At 44.6% G+C, this 20,757-nt stretch overlaps 1 protein-coding gene across 2 annotated transcripts in view; it reads left to right on the top strand.

Moving 5' to 3' along the window:
- LOC149358264 (uncharacterized) overlaps positions 1-20,757 on the top strand; it is a 69,607-nt gene that overhangs the window by 10,383 nt on the left and 38,467 nt on the right. For both annotated transcript variants that reach the window (XM_089568808.1, XM_089568809.1), the window contains exons 2-3: positions 9,750-9,899; positions 10,700-10,783. In XM_089568808.1, coding sequence (XP_089424934.1) covers positions 9,750-9,899; positions 10,700-10,783 — 234 coding nt within the window. The remainder of the gene's footprint in view (positions 1-9,749; positions 9,900-10,699; positions 10,784-20,757) is intronic.

Below are 20,757 nucleotides of genomic sequence, written 5' to 3'. Positions count from 1 at the left end.
TCCTATTGGCCGCTGTTTGTGGATTCAGTTCGTAAATGACATCTGACTAGTTCTGCGAAATTCTGTTTATCGTTTTCTTCGGAATCCCCTCAACGAAGTAAAAAGCCCTAATACGAAAACAGCAAAAAAAAAACATAAACTTCACTGCGGACTAGTTCAAACATTAAGCGAGAAGCTAGTTTTAAACCAGCTGTACCTTTGTTTACCCAGTAATTTTTTTTTTCGATTTGGTTCGTTTCTTTCTCTACGATGGTGTCCCTCCATTTTGTCTCCTTTACCTCTCCCGCTTCTTCGTCTTTCTCTGCTCTCTCGCTTGGCCTGCCTTGGTGTCGATTTTTTCTGGTGCCAAGCCAGGCTAAGAAAAAACAGCTACACCCCAATGAGCTTCAGCTGCACCATGACGCAGGGTGGGGCTACAGCGATGACGCAGGCTGTAGTTCTTACGGCTCTCGCCGTAAGAACTACAGCCGCTTACCCCGAGGCTAAAACAGGTGATCAACGCTACCAGGTTCGCTAAAATAATAAGACACGTATTGACGACGCTCATGGCTACTGGCTCTAAACTCATGTATCATTGCCACTAAGCAAACAAAACTTGCCTCATTAGCTACAAATGATTGGGCGGATTCGTGGCTGTGAGAAGTGTACTCTGCATCGCGTACGGTCTGAATTAGGACCACGGTTTGCCCGAAGTTCCTTTCAGTTGTCCGAGTTGGCATTTACCGGAGGTTGGAGATAAGAGAGGAGTGGCCGTGCCCTGGAGTCGGCAGTTTTGTAGATGCTAAATATTTATCTTTCTTGTCATAGTCTTCTTACGCTGGTGCAATGCTGTGCTGGAGCGTATTGGGCTTGCCGACGGTGCGGCGCAACTGAAGTGGACGCGGGAAGGGGTTGTTAGCACAATGCAGCAGGTAGGCTAGGAACGCGTGGCGGCTACAATAAAAACCGAAAAATAAAGAGCATACCAGGACGAAATCATCTAAGTCGTCACATCTAGGACATGCTCGCCCCCGCACTTGGAGTGAAGGAAACCCAATATTTACAGAGAGGCAGCGCTCCGTCCAACGATGGTAGCCTGAGGGCAGCCAAATATTTCTGAGGGAGAGCCTAGCGGAGGTTGTTGGTTTAGAGGGTTCCCTTACGCAGAAAACTGGATATCTTGGATTAACCTACCAGAATTCCGTACGGGCAGGATTGCAAGAAGTGCTTAGGTAACTCTGACTCGTGATTAAAGAGTATTCGTGTCATTAACGACTACACGCCACCATTAGCGCTTGCGTCCGTATTAATGCCGCAGAATTGACCCGCGCCCTCTAATTTATTTTCAGCAACGACAGCGGTCATAGGTTCGTTCTGTGACATTTCGATTGTTGTCTACGAACCTGGCATTCTGACAAGTTATAAAGCTTCAGAAGTCCTGCGGCAGCCTCTACTGAATGCTACGAAGTGCGATTGTACTAAAGAAGGATTTTTTTATCATATTAAAAGGGACCGAAAACTCGGTGTAACGGCACGGCACACAATACCATCAGTGTACAATTGAAACACTTTTGAAACTTGTCGCATAGCACCATTGTGCTGTAATACCGTAGTTGTATTACCTTCACTCTGGGATTATCGTTTCAGGTGGAGAGTTTGTCAGTTAGCTGTTTATTATAGAAGCGGATCAGGTGCACGCCTTTGGCCAAACACGGGAGGATTAAGAAGGATCAAGATACTAGCTGCGATTTTTCTTCTGATGCTTTTCCCTGTGGTCAGTGCTTCATTTCTCCGTCGTGAACAAGACAGCTGCAGTGGTCACTTCCCGCTTCATTTGTAGTGCATGCGACAAGAGACAAAGAAATGTTTCACCCTCACTGGCTATTACAATGAGCACTTGTCATGAGAAAAAACAGCGTGTCTCGGCAACAGAACGGAAGATATCGGAGCCCAAGTTATCCATGGAAGCCACTCGCTTGCCTTATTTTCGCACGATAAACACACATCTGAGAGAGGCTCAAAATAGGCACCCGACGACGCCGCAGCAACACAGACAAAACGCATTGAAGCACGCTACTCGACAAACACAAGCAATTTTTGTCATAAATGACGCTGTCAAACACCGTCTATTTGTGGAAAAACTGCAGTTTAGAAAGCGCTGATTATGAGACTAGAGAAAATCACGGTGCCACAAGAAAAATATAAAAAAGATTGCCTCAGGCCACGCCACAAGAAATAGCAGGCTTAATCCAAACCGAGCTAAGTCGGAAAAACTGCAGAATTATGTGAATAGTGCGAGGAAAACGTTGCAAGAAAAGATTTTTTCTGCCCTATTGTAGTACTCTTCTGCGGTTCTGTACCATTTTTTTTATATATTTTTCTGCAGTTCTGTCATTACGACAAGGGGCAGCGAAATAGACAGAAAACTGTTGTTACTGGAAAAATTTCTGCTGCTACTGTAAGATAAGGCCAAATATATTGCAAAACTTCTCTTGTGACGACACGTTTACCGTTTTTGTGTTTTTTTCGACAGGGAATTATAATGATAAAGAAATAGCTACTGACGAAAAATGTACTTTGCCAGAACTGAAAGCGAAGAATAAATCAGAAAGGAGGAGCCACCGAAGCGACACCACAGCCGGGCAAGGGACCCGAGGGAGGCTTCCCTAATCTCCGCTGGGAAGTAGCCGGAAAGGATGGGTTGAAGGGAAAGAGATTGAGATTGATAATGAGATGTTATGGGAATTGGGTCCGGATTGTGCACAGCGTAGATTGTTGCGAATGGTCCTGACAGAGCCAAGCTCTTTTCCAGTCCTCCGCAGAGAGCGAGCCTTCGCTCTTTGCCGAATGTGTGGTCTTACGCCTCGAAGCATACTCTCATCTCCACTGAACGCTTGCTGGGGTCCACTAGACAGACAGCACTAACAGGGGCACGATTTGGAGTCCCCTGACCCAAGCCAGTTTCCCCCTCCCGAAACTTCATCAACTATTAAAGGGCCCTGCTTTTCCACGAACCACTGTGAATGCTTCGGCACCTGTTCTGATTGAAACGGTACCCTTTCATGGTTTTCATCACCGGCGTAGTATGTTGGCAGTAGTTTCTCCCTGCTCTGAGATTACTCAGTTTGATGACCGCTCCTTCAAAGCTAACCCACGCCCGCAGTAGTGCTCATTTTGGAGAGGAGTAGTACTACCTCCGGTTACAGTAGCCACCACTTGAAGCCCACCGAGCCCGGCCAGCACGAATTCTCCAGAATTCCGCCTTGGCTCGCCCAAGCCGTAAGTCCCTGCTAGGCACCAAGCTCTTTGTAATCGAAGAGCAGTGCGCAGCGGATGTGTGGCACACCATTTTTACTGGACGCAGATCGTGCGGCATGTCCTTTTTAGAATTTTTAATCTTTGCCACTTGTAGCTGTACTTCACGTGCCCAGTTTGGACCTCTATAGCCCTGCCCCGCATATGTAAACAAGCAACGTGGACTGCATCACACCCACAATGCTCACAACACTCCCTGGGATTCGCAATCCGTGCACAATGGGTCCCAGCAGAACCCATCCTGACCGCCGACGTTGCTCTTGCGCGGAACAGGGCAGCCCTAATTACACTCAGTGCCTCCAGAAGGCAAGGTCTTGAAGGTGCCAGGTCGGTCCCTCTCCGAGCGAATCCACCCGGTGATGCCCCAGTTTCATCCGGTTCTTTTCGTTCTTCCGCATTTAATGAGTATGGTACCCAGCAAGACCCTTGAGCCTTGACGTCCCTCTAGACATGCCTGAGAGTAAGAAGAGAGGGTTCTATATGCACCCTATAGGATACAAACGCGAATCAAGCCGAGCAAATCTCTCCCGGGTTGTTGAGAATCCGCTTGTTCTCGGTGTATTCTCAATGAGACAGAAGCTACGTGGCTTCTGTTCCCCTGTAACACAGCGGAAGAGTTCTGAAACGGCAAATGAGAATTGGTCCGACGGAGACAGCAGGGCTTAATTCGCAAGCCGCTATGAGGATTACTACGAGGACAGCTACGAGGATTAAGCGCGCTTCAGGAAAGCATATGGTGATATTTGGGATCAGACGTAAGAAACAAGGGCCTCCTAGGTATAGTAATGATTCTCCGGGCCGATGAGTGCATTTGTGGATGCGCTATGTGACGTCGTGTGCTATGAAGCGAGTGAGTCATTGCGGAAATCGGTGTCCTTGTGTCTGTCGTCATTAGACTTAGGACTACTTACGGCGTCAAGTAGGTAACGTTGAAGCTACTACACCTAGTTCTCGCTGGTTTGGACGGTCCTCAAGACGCTTCCATGTTTCTTAGGATTAGAGCTAACTTGCGATAAAAAGCTGTCTTCGAGATGTGGTTAATGTACTTTTTGTCTCGGACTTCTTGTTCAATTATATCTTTATCATTCAAATAGGGTGTAGAAACAGCATGACTGTTTTCAACAAACGCTGCACAGCTTTGAATGCCATAAATAATGTTTGACTTGTATAAATAACACTCAAGTTGGAACAGCGGTGTACTTTCTCTATTCTGCTGCAAAGGAGGAACTGCTGTCAACGCCGTTCACGATACCCCTCTTCAGAGGCTCTTTTCGTACAACACTTTCGTACTTAGTGACCTGCAGCATACAATGAATTCCTGAAAGCAATGTAGGCTAGGCTCGGTGGCAGAGACTCACATGCGCTTGTGCAACTTTGTACTTCTTCCGCGCCTAGAATAATGCACCCGTAGGATAGGTGAGGCAACGACAGTCAAGGAATAGTGAGACGATTCGCGAGACCTTCAGCAAGAGGGGGAAAAAAAAGCCCGAAAAAGGTGGAAGGTGAAAATTCCCTCCTAAGTCTTGGTATGGTATGCCTTATGTCGGGTTTGACGTCTGATAGCTCCACACGTGTTATGGCAGACACCGATTTTTATGCCGCTGCGGCTCCCTGAAGCGTTGATTCGGTTTCTATATTTTGCTTTAAGCTCAGGCCAGATATATTTTGTCTCGCTGTGCTGTTAGTGAGAAAGATAAAAAGGGCAGAAAGTTTGCGACGGCTGCATGCATATGTGTTTCTCCCGACAAGAAAATGCGCATGTGTTTCTCCCGAGAGGGAATATCGAAACCCGCTAGCCCTCTGCTAGAGCCGTTAGCTAAAGCTCAGGTCTTAAGATTAAATTCTCACAGAGCGTGTGATTCGTTAAAAACCGCTAAAAGCTTATAATTCAGGGCAGTCGCTTGGGAGCTTGTTTCGAGCCATACCTTAGCACTGCCATGACCAAGGCTCTCTGTTCTTAAAAGGGCAGAGTGCAAATCGATGTATGCCTATGACAACTGTTTATTGCGTTGCAAGGCCAAAGAGGATACTTCGACGGAAGACAAAGGTCTTATAGGCTACAAAAATTCTGCACGGAATTTTCGTTCGTATTGGTCGCTGTCGAAAGGAAACTGGAACGACGTGAATACTTTTCTTTTCACTTCCAGTCAGTTCCAGTCAGTGATAATGGAGTCCGCAATTCTCTCAGCATCATCCTCAAAAAGTCACAAGTTCGAGTGTTGAACCGGGAAAAAAATTGCAGTTTCAGCTTCAACAAGCAGCTCGTGAAACTTTGGAAGTCTTTCACGTAAAAAATTCGGGGTGAAACTGCGTAAGTCAGAAATCTGTTTATCCCTATGAGGCTGAGAAGAAATTTCTTACATTTCTACTATGACAAGACCTTTTGGTTGTATTTTCCTGTTGGCTTGTACGCGTGCGCACGGGCAAAGATTTTGGAAGGGCATATAGGTCGATCACTTTCACCGCATTAAACAGTTGTTAATAAGCGCCTGCGTTGCCTGTGTCTTGCGTGTTGTACGTCTCGGCGCTAGAATCTTTGGTTATGTCAGTCTCTCTGCTATAAATATGTATTTTGCTGACGAAAACGACAAAACAGAAGGGAAAAAAGCATACGAAAAAAATTCACTTTGAAGAATTGTTATATTCAGTTTTACGGCGCTAAAACGACTAAGGCTCTCATGCGCCAACCACTTGGATGAAGAATTATATGAAACAGTCCTTAGTGTGCCTTTAAGTCCTAGAGAGAAGTATTTTTATTACTTCTGCAATCAATAAGAAAATGGTCAAAAAATATTGCATCTTTGTGCATATCACCACCAGCGGACAAAATATGCGTGGAAAGAGCGACATGAAAGGATTTCATTTTCTGTCTTGCTATAAGAAAATCGAGAAGCTGGCTGGAGTGAGTGCAGCGCTGTAGATAGAATCCTTCATGCGCACTACCCCTTTTTGCGAGAGGCAATTCATGCAGTTTTGATAAAATTAAGAACGGACTTTCGTAACTTTTTTACTTCCCTGGAAAATGAAATTTCTCTCCAAGAGTGTTCGTTTGTGTCATGTCTAATGGAAGGTCGGTGAATGATGGCATCATGAGAAAAAGACCACGTAGATTCGCCGATGCGGTTTGAACAATGCGAGGCTTTTTTTCGGTTTCTTCTTGAAAGCAGGGTCAAGGGCCAAGTTTTGATCTTCAATGCGCGCTTGACTAAAAAGCGCTATACTTTTGGTTAATATAACATTTTCAATAATTGTGTAGGTTTTTATTGTGGCAAGCAACAAAGTGGACGCGTGGTGTAATAATCAAATATGCAGTTCTGAAGATACTTTTTTTTTTCAAGATTAGGTGGTTTAGCTTTGTTAGCGATTACTAGAGTATTTCATCCTAGGGAAGCGCCTATTCTTATTGTACTAATTTCCACGAGAACAATATTGACAAAAAGTGGTAAGGTTTCCTTTCGTGTGTCTGTGTGTGTGTGCGTGTGCGTGCCCGTGCGTGCCCGTGCGTGCCCGTGCGTGCGTGCGTGCGCGTGTGTGCGCGTGTGTGTGTGTGTGTGTGCGCGTGCGTGTGTGCGTGCGTGCGTGCGAGCGTGCGAGCGTGCGTGCGTGCGTGCGTGCGAGCGTGCGTGCGTGCGTGCGTGCGTGCGTGCGTGCGTGCGTGCGTGCGTGCGTGCGTGCGTGCGTGCGAGCGTGCGTGCGTGCGTGCGTGCGTGCGTGTAGAAACCCTCACCTACCTCAATATCTAAGGCTGGCCCTGCTCCATGGGGAAGAAGCGGTTATTTTGGGGCTTCGATTTTAAATGTATTGTAACGCGGCGGCCAGCCGAAGAATGAGGCGTGGTGAACGATGGCTATGAGATGATTTAATGGCCGCTGGCCTAGCGCGGGCATTCCGTCCCGCGCCACTGCCAGCTTCGTCTTCGTCACCATTTCGCCGTCTGTTCGTCACCGATCGGGACCATCGCTCGGAGGCCCCGGGTAGTGTGACGAAGACGAAGCTGGCAGTGGCGCGTGACGGAGCGCCCGCGCTAGGCCAGCGGCCATTAAATCATCTCTTGCTCATGGTTCACCACGTCTCATTCTTCGGCTGGCCGCCACGTAACAGTATTATCACCCTTTCATTCTGGAACCTTGGGGTCGCTTCTCAACATGCCATCCATTTCAAATTCCATCCGTTGACAACACATGGAAGGTGGCTTTTTGTTCTGTTTATTTCTTTTTGCACTCGCTAAAGCCAGGCATACACATTGATTTCATACCATTGGCTATACGGCGAAAGCTAAGAGTGACATGCTAAAATTAGTTCTGCCCAATTAGTTCCTTCTATTTTTCGAAAAGCCCCGTATGAACACCGATTCTGTGCATTTTTCTTTAAAAAATTTTTGTGAGTGGCTAGGCACAAAAAGAACCCACCGAAGTACCAGTAAGTTTCTCTTAAATTTCTGATTTTCCTTGTTTTTTTATGCACCAATTAGCTGTAAGGCGCCAGCTTCAAGAACTGTACAGGTGTCTCTAAGACGTAAGAAAAATCTGCCGCAGACGATGACGCTGAAACTTGGCTGGGGACAAAGTCTTCTTTCTAGTCTCTCGGCGTGGAGCTTATATAAGCCATCTCAAGTGATTTACGGGTGTGCAATAACAGGGCACATAGACGGTGCCGTTTACTCCCCGCAGTTCTACGTTCAAGTAAATAGTTGACCGCCCGAGCCAGAGAATGAATTTTCTAGGGGATATCTTCAGCGGGACTGTAATTTTGTTCGTCCTGTGGACACGACTATCGACTGTGGTGCGCCATGAAGGTTTCTGGGATGCTTCTGATTCTTATCTCGCCGTTCAATTAATCCCACGTGCCGCACTAGGCCAGCTTTTTCGCCCGCTGTATTATGGTCGTCTGGGGCATCCGAGCGTCCTCTGCTCTTACACCATTCATTTATTAAAGCTGGTGTAATGCACTTACCCTACCGTGCGGTGAAGTAGTCATGAGGCACTACGTGCTGCCTGTTTTGTTCGTGAGCTTCTCGGCTCTATCGAAATGTCTTGCCTCGTGACTAAGGCTCCGAGTTCTCGGTGCAACAAATGTTGTAAAAATGGTGTCATAACTTTTTGTATAATTGTGCTTCTTTCTGCCCCGCTCTCCGTTTGCCGGTGCTAGCCTACCTGGGTTCTGCAGGTGGCGCTTACAAAAGCAGTACTGTTTCTTGGGAGGGTGATCTTAACTACCTTATTTCGTATCGCATTCGCATGGCAAATGCGAATGCGATACGCATTCGCATTCGCACAGCTGCGGAGACTCTACGTCAATTAAAATAACACCGCATAGAAGAAGGAATGAATTATTTGATACTTTCTTTAGTTTCGTGGACTGCGTTCCTCCTCGTTATTTTGGTATTTGTGTCCTATATTCTTTGAACAATATAAGTGTCAATAAAACCAGCCAGGCAGATATTAATTATGTGCTACCCTCCAAGCTAACCCAGATTACCTCGCAGTTAGGCTTCAAACGTTCTATCTATGTAAAAGCACCACCAAAAATGCCATTATTCCTTCTCCTGAGCTATCTTATTTCTCTAATTTAATCCACTCTAAGTTCTTCATTTCTCTTCGCTTTCTTTCTTTTCACGTTTTTTTGTTTCTGTCTTCGACGAACGTGCGGAAAACTCGCGATCTGTTGCGAACTCGGCGCTTTGTTGACGAGGAATTTTCGACTTCACAAAAGATTCCCTTGCAACACAGAATTTTTATTGCAGTTGACCTTGCAAAAAAAAAAAGAAATGTAATAATTTTAATCCATTTCTTGGAACACGATTTCATGAACTGGCACAAAATTTTCCTTTGGTTGCACTAAGTCGATGTGGTCTGGTTGGCTTTAAGGTCTTTAAAGTCTCGAAGCAACTCAGATTATGGGTGACGCCGCAATGAATAGCTCGGGAACCAACTGGGGTTCTTTTAATGTGCACAGAGAACGCACAGTAAGCGGGCTTCTAGCATTTCTCCTCCATCGAAATGCGACCGGTGCGGTCGGGACCTACCCGCGTCATTCCGAGCAGCAGACCAGCACCATTAGCGCTGAGCCGCTTATGGTGCTGTGAGCACGCGTTGTGAGCACGCGTGGGATATGCACGCGTGAGCACGCGTTGGATATGCACTAATGCACCATACTTTGAGAAACTGGTTGAAGCATTATTTAACAAGCCACTTCTCTACAGGAAAAGTGAAAACAACGAAGTATCAAAACTTGAACGATTTGATGTTTGTTCTCAATGGGAAAACATTGCAATAAACAAAGGACTAGTTAAGATAGTCATAACGAGAGTTTTGCTGCGTGTTATCCCCAGCTTGTCACTTTTTTGTGCATTGTTTGTATGGAATGAATATAAAAGTAAGTATAACTTCGGCTGGGTTGATTTAGCCACATGAAACTCTCTCAATCCTTTTTCTTTTTCTTTTCATGATGCGCAGGGATCGGCAAGTCGGCCTTGGTCGGCGCTTCTGAGACCTCGTGCCCTGAAGGTTTTTTTCCATGCAAGACAGGAAAGGACTGTGTTCGGAGGCAGTTCATATGCGACGGCCGTGCGGACTGCCCTGACAGCTCTGATGAACTCAGCTGCGGTAAGTACGGATGTGGATATCTTAGGAAAGCACGGCAATGTCTGCATGAACATGGAAGCGTGTGCTGATGCCCAGACACAAATTCTATTCGTTGCAGTAAAATTTAAGCACAGACTATGCACAAATAGCTGGCAAGGTCAGCCTTATCGTTTTGGTTATGTATTATAAGTGCGTTTATCTCGTACAGGAAAAGAACAACAAAAACTTAAAAGAAAACATTTCGCTTGTGTGGCTGTATGGGTGGAGCTCAACCTTTTTTCTTTAAGTTGCTCCTAAGAGACGATGTTTGTTTCACAGTTTGAGACCAACCAGCAGGAACTCCATTGAAAGTTCCTATACATCAACATGTCATAGAACTTACGGAAACGACTGAACAGAGCTAACTGACTTGGCGGTAGAGAATAACACAGATAAATGCGCTGACTGAAAGTAAATGATTTGTTGCCAAAGAGAAGGCAGCTGTATAAAGAGAACATGGCGAGAAGATACAGAAAGGACGAAACATCAATCGGGGAATGTTAGCAATCAGGTATTATCAAAGAGTGCCACTTGTTACGAAAAGCAAACCCTTGTGGTATCAGAGCAAGTGACGGCTGGCACACACGTGTCAGCTTAGATATGTATGTTAAATGGCTCGTAATTCAACCGTGAGGTCTCATCTTTATAATTCGCGATGGTAATTGGCTTGTTAACAAATGCTTCACAGGTTTTGCAGTCCGCACATTATGCGACTACTTTATATAGCCGTCAGATGTAGATCATTTGAATACAGTTTCGAGCATTTCTTTGTGTTTTTCCAGGAGACGAACATGTGCGGGAGTTTTTCAAGAACTACTTCCAGAAGAGACCAGATGAGGACAGGGAGAAAAGGAGCAAAAAGTGCGGTAAGTTTACCACAAGCACTCCATTCGGAGGTGCAGATATAAGTGAAAAGTAATGATGTCTAAGCAATAAAATTTATGCAGGTGGCAGAATCTACAGTGAGACGAGAAACTAATTGTTTTAATGTCGGTAGTTTTGTAAAATCCAGCCCAAATGATCTGCTCAAACGATCGTCTTCCTGAAATTGCCCATAAAAGCAAAACACCCCTACACCTCTGAAACGAAAGCGAAATTACAGGCACGTGACGATTAAAAAAGCATTGGCGCAGTCGCGTATTGTGACGCGGTGTGTTGAGTGCTTCGCGTGTTAAAAAGCCATCACTGAGTTTCTTCGCTTTCTAATCACCTAAAATAGAACTCCTAGCGGAACAACTTTGTTCTTCATGTATTTCTTTCGTATGCCGTCAATTTCAGTCGTAGCGCAGTTCCAGTCAACGATGCCTAAAGAGGGTAGCGGGAGAGACGATGGTTGCTTATCGAAAAGGCACGGTTCGAATCAGACAAGAGAAAGGGTTTACTATGACGGGCGTTTCGGCTCGTTCAACCTTTGGTAAGCGGAGTCCTAATTGCTTGTAAGTAGGCTTATCTGCTTTGCCCTGGAACTTCTCTAGAAACTGCAAGGCGATGGTGGGGTCGCTTCCTTCTTCTATACTCCGATGACATGCCACTTAACACCGAGCAAGCGTTCACTTTTTTCTATAGCATGAATAGAGGAGAGTTGACTTACCATTCCACCTTTCGTGTTTTTGTGCGGCAGGATGGCGAAAGTCATACTGCTCGCAAATGAAAAGGCCAGTAGCAATATAAACAAACTGCCTTTGAAGAGTGTCGAATACATATCAAGCACCTGCTGACGAGAAGGATTGGAGGTGAAAAGACAGCCTTTTGAAAGCAGGATGAGAAACGTAACTTCCAGAAGTAAGATTCAAGAAATTGTTTCAGAGTTAAAATCTCTAATATTTTTCGGTTCATTTGTGCAAGAAAGTTAGAGCAATGACCACGTCCAGTCGTATCAACCAGAAAATATTTTCCGCATTAATTTAAAGGGCGACTTTGGGGTGTTTCTAGCATTTTCATTTCATAGTCACATCATATTCCTTCCCTTCTCTCTGCGAGAAAAAAAAAGAAGAAACAGTTTTCAACATACCGAGTGCAGCTGTTTTAAAGCACCGAAGACACCAAACCAAAAAAGGAAACTAAATCTGTGATCAAGGACAAAGCTCAGCGCGACGCAGCGTTGACATCCCTAACATTACTAAAAAAACACTCGCAGGCATTGTGACGACTAAAGTAGATAATGGAAGCGATGAGCCCATTATTAAAATGTCCTAGACGATCTAATACAAGCCTTAAAACTTTGTTAATAAAGCGGGCAGCGGGTATTAACATGCAAAGCATGTTTGCTACATCGAGAATTGAATGCTGCTCGCGTAAATGACCTGACCCTAGGCTACTGAAATGGCCAAGTTTAAAAACGGTGTGCGTCTGACTGAAATATCGCATGGCTACCACACTTGTTGGAAATAATTAATGAGGAGCGAGATTGAAAGCATGCACTATAAGATTAATTTGAATATGGTAAACATGGAAAGCCCCTGGTGCTGCCCTTATATGCATGACTCTGAATCGTGATGCAACGGCGCAAAGCCGAAAAGGCTCTAAACAAAGGCGCATGCTTTCCCTCGCTGTATTTAAAACGCAAGCTTGCGTAAAGTAAGGCATTAGTAACAGCCAGTTCCCGGCTTAGCGGCAAAGAAATATGCGCTCTGCATAGATGCTTTCGCGTTCTCAATAAGTGTGGCTTCATGTTTGAGGCTAGATGAGTTAAATTAGAGTGAAATAATAGGGGATCTTTTGAAAACGTTACGAAAAAGGCGCTTTGATGTGCGCAGCCGAGAAAATCGCATTAGATGATTAGCTTAATAACTAACCACCATGCGTGTGGATTACAGTTTTCATTACAAACACGAAACCACCTATGAAGACTTGCATTACCAAGAAAACATAAAATATAATTATAGTCAATATCACAAGCCACTTTTAAACAATCCGGAATTGCGCTAACTTGCTTATTTCCCTCGGAAAACCTCATAAGAGACAGATATTTTTTTGAAGCAGCATTGAACCATGGATACCAAGCCGTGTGAACGAAATGGTATCCCTAGCGAGGTGTGCTCAGCAGGCTGCAACGCTCGGGGTTTTTGCAGGATGGCGAACCTACAAAACACATATTGTTTACCTTATAAATGAAGAGCTGGTTTTCGGACGGGCGTTGCAGCCATCACCAGAAATGAAGAGCACAAGGCGTTTACTTTTCAGCCGTTTAGTAGGCCTCTTATAACATCTGTAGATGTCCGTATTTTCGGACGCGTGAGCGCAAGAGTTAATTTCACTTTCGAGTGATTTGGAACCGGGGCGATGCATATCGAGCTGCACAGCATAAAATAGAAGCAAACGTCTTGTGCTCTATAATTTCTGGAAAAGCTATACACCCTACCCGCGTTTCTCACGTGCCGGTTACTCACGACTGGTTGCTCAGGGCTAGCTGCATATTTCTTTTATAAAATGGGCTTTTATATAAGAATATGTCAAGCCTACGGCTATGGAAGATATATTTCGATAGAAAGGGAAGTCAGTGAAGGTGACACAGGAACAATGTAAATAATAGCATGACAAAGCTGTTTTGCGTTCATGGATACATATACTTGCACAGCTTAAAAAAATGGAGGGAAACCGTGGACCTGATATTAGCACAGAAGGACAAAGTTTACGGTAGAAACATTCCGAAGAAATTTACTCTGTGTGTACGAAAACTGCGGGGTGTCCTCAAAGCACACATCTCCTAGGCCGCCCACCGCCACTGCACCTCTGCCTCGCGCAGCGCTGATCAACGTTTGTGCCGGAGTCTCGCCTTCTTCGGCACATTCAGATGAATGCAGTTATCACCCCGTCCCGCCTCTTCCTCTATCGCTATCGATCGGACCCTTCCTGTCCCAACTGCCCCTGTATCTATGCGGACCTGGCCCATTGCCTCTTCTATTGCCCGGCTGCTCAGCAGTCGGGTTCCTTCCCCCCACCCTCTCTATCCATCACCACCTGGCTCGACTGGCTTGGCGCTGAAGGGGAAGAAGAACAGCGGCTTCTGGTCGCCCAGGCGGTCGAAATGCTCGGCCTATAAACTTTGGTCGAATAAAAGTATTTTACTACTACTACTGTGGGCTCTTCCTTTCAAGCAATTGTTTATTTTGCCAGGCATGCATTTGGAGTCAGCGCAACTCATACTTATCGGTCAGAAAATCAGTTTAAAAAACAAAAACGCTTTCTCTGGTGGTCAATAGTAGACTTAAGAATGAATCGCTTAGCAGCACCGGCGCAACACATTCTAGCGCAGACAGGAAGAAGGTCCTGTCTGTGTTTTTCTGGTGCTCTGATTATTAATTAGGGGAAATATTCTAGCGCCTAAACCACGTAGCCAGATGAGGTCTCGTCTCGTCGAAACAAAATCAGCCCACCGCAGCACTGCTTGCGCGGCCTAATGCAATGCCCTCACTATCCGCGCTGTGCCGAAGGATGGCGCCATGGTTCTATACAAGGCCTCGGGCACGCGGATTGGTCAATTCGGAAAGAGCTCTCGCTTCAAAGTCGCAAGGGCTGCGCGTGCAGCACTCTGGCTGGAGGACAGAGCCTGGGCTTCAAAGCGCATGTGCGCTGGCTTCTACCGCAGCAGGATTGGAAGACGCTGTTGTTGACGCATGAGGTGCTCCGGCGACAGCGCAGCACCTAGGTGACAGAGCGCAGACAAAAAGGTTCTCCAAAGTTCGTTTAGGTTCGCCTGCGTGTTCTCATTTCGGTTCGCCTCCGGTTCGGCGTCGTGTTTGCTATCCGCTCTGGCGGCAAGCTCACCGGCGGCGCGCCGACAACGGGAGCTACGCTTAACCTATAATTAGGACCAGTGAGCTTAGAATAATCTATGGACATAGACATCTACATGAGTTGTAAATGAGCTTCAGCTCTTCTTTCTGCCAATTGTTCTTGGGCCTGTTGAGAACACTTGTTGCTTTTTAAAAGAACCGCTACGAGCAGGTTAATTATGCTATATCAGCAGCAAGAAATTCAAATTTGTTATTTTTAACAAGGGCATTTGAATGTGAGTAGAAATTTTATATTAGAATCGTTAGCTCCGAGCTATGATTGCTGTAATAACCTTTTAGTTGTTCTTAAGATTGACATTGCCGCAACGCTTTCTAATGTTTATTTTTTCATGCTCAAAGCCGCCGGCACGTGGTTTTGTCACTTTGTTTCTGACGAGTGATGCTATCACATTCATCTGAAATGTTTGTAGCCGGCCGTGTGCAAATAGTTCTATTATAATTCTCCTTCAGCTTTGAAACTGAGCGCGGTCGAGATATGCGGTCATTTTGTTCGCCGACGACCGCCGAACTGTTGTTGCTGTCGCCACTAGCGAGTTGTTCTGTTTATTGCGGGCGCAAGTGGGCTTAACAAAGAATTCGGTTCACCGTCACTTATGTTTGCTTGTCCATTGTTCACGACGTTGTCACCACCTCGTGACAATATAAAATAAAGCACAGCGTCGTTTAATCCGTCTTCGCTGGCACAACGAAGTAACAGCCGTTGCGCTCAAAAGAACAATTTTACTTTTGTTAGAGCACAGCGCCAAATGTTCCCAGGGACGATAGCCATCTGAGCTGCTATAAATCGGTTTGGGCTGGCTGTTTTTGTAGACGCGAGATGTCGCGTAGTTTAGCGACCTCTCTGCAGTAGTCGGCCGCCGAGCAGCGAAGGTTTTCGGTTCGGTAAGCTGGCTGTGGCGTAAATTTTTTTTAGTGAATTACATTCCCAAGCTTTCGCAATATAGCTATTTCTATGTAGTAATGTTGTTTTCCCATCCCACTCGAAATGGCGAGGAATCCAAGACCGGAGTTCGAAAGAGCTTAGGAATACAGACGTCAAAAAAGTTACTTTAAAAACATTCCAGCGTTCCGCAAACAAAACCCACGATACCTTCGGTGCTTTTACTTTTCGGTTACTTAGTTTTTCGCATCACTCGCTGGTTAGACACGGTGAACTTTGCTCATATATTTGCAACCTTCTATTTTTGTAAGAATGAATTAATTAGCTTTACGACAAGTCTGGCATTGAAGGGGGGGGGGGGGGGGGGGTAGGCTTCTATGAATACAATATTGACGCAGGGTCTTTTTGTGCTGTCTTCTGTTGGTACTGATGAGAAATAGTGCACAAAAAAATCGACCCAATTGCACTGAAGATTGTTAATCACGCAAAGAATTTTTTTCTTATTCTGCGTTGCACATTCACGCTCACAAAGGAAAATCCATTCGGAAGATAAAAACTGTAATATACTTTCTAGCCTGTAGTGGCGCCCTCTGTGTCGCACGTGAGGAGGGCAATGCAGACAAGTTCGACATGAACGGTGGCAGCGTTTCGTGTAATTGTTCACGCTCTTTTTGTAGGCCTCAATTCATCCCTAAACTTGTGATGGTTCTTAGTGTGGCACGAATGACGGCTGCAGCATGGAATCACTCCAGTGCAGAGCGCCCCCAAAACCACCTTTTAAGGATATTTATCCCCGTTACCCTCTCTACTCATAGCTTACCCTTTCATGAAAAGCTTCAGATTAATACCTTCGCAGAGCTCAAAACACTAAAAACAAAATTGAGACGGGGCCATGGCCACATTCCTCTGGATGTTTTATATACTTTGTCTTGCAAGGGCAATCTCTGAGCTTCAAGTACCCTTTTTGCTTCCAGTGGATGTCGTTCCCTGCTTCCAATATTTCAAGACACACAAGACTCAATGCAGTGAATGTAGTTTCCAGATAAAAAAAAAAATATATAGCCCAAAAAGCAACGGTCCACTGATTTCTACGCCTAAAAATCTAACTTCAGCTCTCGCACACTGCAACGCAAGCACATAAGAGAAAGAAGGCTCAAATTACGGAGCTATCTCCTCAGAACAGGCGCGTGACACTCCGCAGACATGGGAAGCGGGAAGCAGTAACGCTAGAAAAGCACAGCGGATGTCTTCTACCCCGGGGAGCAACTGACAGAGTGCATACAGTTTACGGAGGATTGGCTGTCGTGAGCTGTAATTTTGAGATATGTCGCCATCATTCTCTCCTGCACCCGCGGGTCCGGCTAAGCGTTGTGGTCGTGCTCAGTGCACACAGTGGACGCCATAAGATTTCTTTCTAGTCTGGGAGCCAGGCTTGGCCAGTAGATGTACGGTCAATAAAAAAAAAAGATGAATTGCATCATCACGGGGCGACAGAAGTAGACACAACAATAGGATACTGAAAACTGAATATTTATAGAGCACTGACGCAGCTTTTATGTACGAAGTGTTAGAAATAAACATTAAATTTGGCACTGCTACTGAAAATATACTGACGCGGAAAGAACTGGGAGAAGAAAACAGTCGCAAGCGAGATTATCAAGGAACATAAATTGTTAGGGAAGCCGCCATCCTAATCTCTAAGGTGCGTGATTGCAATATTTAGCTTTCTCTTTCCACGGTGAAACACTCGTTACATCACTCCTAGTAGCTGTTAAGACTTATTTCGGCTGTTCCTTCCAGGTGGAGGTTTCTAGGAGACATCTTGTTTTTTTAATAACTCCAGTTTTTTTTTTTTTCACCTTTATTTCAGGCTTTCACCTTCACCGTTGATTTCGGGCACACGCATGCGCTTTCAGAAAAGCTGCGGTGGTGTTCAGTAGATACTCATTTGTGAGATCTGCATCGCTGTGTCCCGAGCCGTCCTATGTTATAGCGGTTCTTCATTTGACACCTTTTTAAGAAATGACCGGCATTGCCACCCTCCTTAGTGGATATAAGGAATGGTATCTTGTGAACATATTGCTACTGATGCGCGCTTAGTATAATAAATTTCATATTGAATAACTATAACTATGAAGGCTGTGGGTCGATGATACCAGCCGAAGGCAATGAGAGATTAATATCAAGTGTTGAAACTCTCTTGATTAGAAGCGAAATGATTTCTAACGTACACCTCAGTCTCGCCATATAGCGGAAAAGGCTACAAGGGGCATATGACTACAATGTAGGCACCCTTCTTTGTACCATGTGATGTCTTTAACATTTATTTTGCCATATTTATCCTCATTTTTGAAATTAGTGGCCTACTTGAGACTTCAACTAGAGAATACTTGACTAACATTATCCTTTTTCGTGCATAAGAAAGCGAATTACGAACATCTCGAGGGATAATACCTATTATCTGTAAAATTCGAGTCAATTAAAGCTGCTCGGCTCCCCGAAGAAAGAGAACGCTGCGGCTTTGTGTAGCCGTGTCCGAGAGCTTGTTTTTGCAGCTGACCTGGCCGTATTAGTCATTACTACAGCCAAATAAAGAAAGCTCGAATGTGAATTTTCATTTATAATCTTCACTGCTCGCCAAATTCTCCGGAATGAGTATACCTTACTCTTATTTGCGACAAATCATCGCTGTTAAATGATTTCGGGATGCTTTATTAATAAGCGTTGTTGAAAGAGACCCTTACACCTTTTCTTGCGGATTTTGGTGGTCGTCGTATGCTATTAACTGGTTAGAAAGTGATTATATAGTGTTTCTGCGGCACTTACGGATGACCCGCGCAATCTATAAAAAAAAAAAAGAGTTTTATTTCGTTCTGTATTGCTTTCAACTCTGTTAGTAGTGTCAACATAAAGCTCGGCCAGGTCGGAAGTCTTTGAATTCTGACGAAAATGGCATTTTTGAGAGAGGATTACTCCCTGGGAGACAACTGGCGATAAAGCTCGCACGCACCGTGATGTTCTGTGCAAGTAGTTAGGAAATGAAAATAAATTATTCTTACCTCTCTAAAAAGCTTGTTTGTAAATGCGGCTGTACAAGCTTGAGCTTCTAAAACTAAACGCTTAGAGAAGAAAGACAGTTTCGACTTTACTCGTGACTCTTAAGCTTATCTTATGCAGCGAATGACATAAGTGACTGCAAGCCCAGTGTTGAAGATAGGGACAAAAAATAAAATCTGCGCTATGATATCTTGTTCCCAGAATACAATCAGGATAGTGAAATTAAATGCAGCTCAGGAATGAAACCAGCCCTGTTGCTCAATGTTGATAAAACGGCGCAGAGTTAACATGATTCATTGTTACGACGTTATGAATAGATAACTCCTCGTACAACACTGACGTATCGACACTGATATACTATATCGCTGAAGCTATAGATACGCTTCGAAGGCAGTGCTAAGCCTTTGCAACCTCTATTGTTGTTCCGCGCTAAAATTCGTGAACATCGAATATCAAGGGAGAAAGGGATTATCAATTCTGAACATTAGAATGTCGGCAGGAGGGCACTCAGTTGTAGGCTAGTAAAGCTGAGCTTTCACAGGCTACAATGCAGAACAGTCGAGCACAAACGGCATCATGCATCATACGAATAATTTTCGCTGTCCGTTGGTTCCACTTCAAAACAAAGTAACTTTCCTGGAAGTTCCCTGTTTTCATTATCTCAACTTATAATTATTTCAATACTATACCTGGTTAAAAAAATTCTTGCGATTAAGCAGGTGTTCGCAGCCGGCCAACAAAGATAGACAGAGCGATCATTACTCACCGTAAACTTTACAAGCATTACGCTTATGTCGTTTGGTACTGATGGTGGGCATAACCAACACGCCTTTAGAAGATTAGAACAATGCTCGCAGGACACAATGCAAGTTCAATTTGGTGGACAGCTGCTCGAAACAATAAGCGCCTGTTTTGTAAACAAACGCTGCGCTGACTGCCTGTATCTCCGCAAGAGTAAGTTGATATGTTTGTTGGCAGATAGAGGATAATACGTCCTATTGTTCTTTCCAGAACAGAACAAAAGGACCACCTCAATTACCTCTCTTTCGTTTAGATACGTTTTACCTGTGATAGCAGTTTACGAGCGACTCTGTTGTGCTTCAGATGTTTCAGTTGATCGTTTGGCAAATTGGATCTCGCTGCTTCCAACGGCGGGATAAGCCGACGACCACCCTTTCAAGAACTGCAGACTGCGGTTAATGAGTTATGGAGAATAAGTTGTTCGGAGGAAAGTTTTTCAATACAGAGGGATATCAGCCGCTTACTTTCACGGTATTGTTTCATTTAATAATGACAATAACAGCACATTTTTTCACTAATTTTGAGAACAGTTACATGGCCGCGCCAGACAAAGGACAAAGTACATTTTAAAAGGGTAACTCCCAAGAGTTTTCTCTAACCTAAGGAAAAGTGAAAACAGCAGTTGTATTGAATTCAAGGAATTACTGCTTATTTTCATCTACGTTGCTAGCCACCAGTGGTCATTACATGTGGCACATTTCTGCGAACATCCATTTACTCGGGACGCAGATCTGGTTTACAGCTCACGCCTGCATGGATTGCACTCCCTTTGGAAGCAGATGAACAGCCGTGTTCTCTGTTACTGTATACGGCGGCAGCATCAGATCAAATGAAATGAATGTCTACCACAGACGAAAAAAGTATTTTCGTCGGTACAAACACGTTGCGCTTCTTTGCAAATCGGACCGCATATGAAAGATCTCGTAAAAAAACAATGTTAAACATTTACTGTTACGAAACCTGAAAATTTTATAACAACTCTTACCACAGATAATGTTGTCACTCAGCAAATAAATTAAAATCCGCAATCCGCATTCGTTAAAAACAAGAAAGTCGAACAACAGTTATTTTCTTCATAATGACCTGCATTTGGTTACCCCGCAATGTTTGATTAGGTTCTTCAAAGAAGTCGCGACCGTGAAATTATTTTTTTTGTTATATCTTCAAAAGGTTTCTGGCTTTGCAAATGCAAATATGTTGCAATTAACTAGGAATAATTTTACTCCTGAAAAGCATTTGGTTTATAAAATACGTTCAGCCTTCACATAGCAGATTATATTGATAGATTATCATCTCAGCTTTTAAA

This window comes from Amblyomma mixtum, chromosome 2, assembly GCF_055824585.1.
Source record: "Amblyomma mixtum isolate Tamu chromosome 2, ASM5582458v1, whole genome shotgun sequence".
Classification (NCBI taxonomy): domain Eukaryota; kingdom Metazoa; phylum Arthropoda; class Arachnida; order Ixodida; family Ixodidae; genus Amblyomma; species Amblyomma mixtum.
The sequence above is the reverse complement of the archived record's forward strand: the minus strand, read 5'-3'. Positions and strand labels throughout refer to the sequence as shown.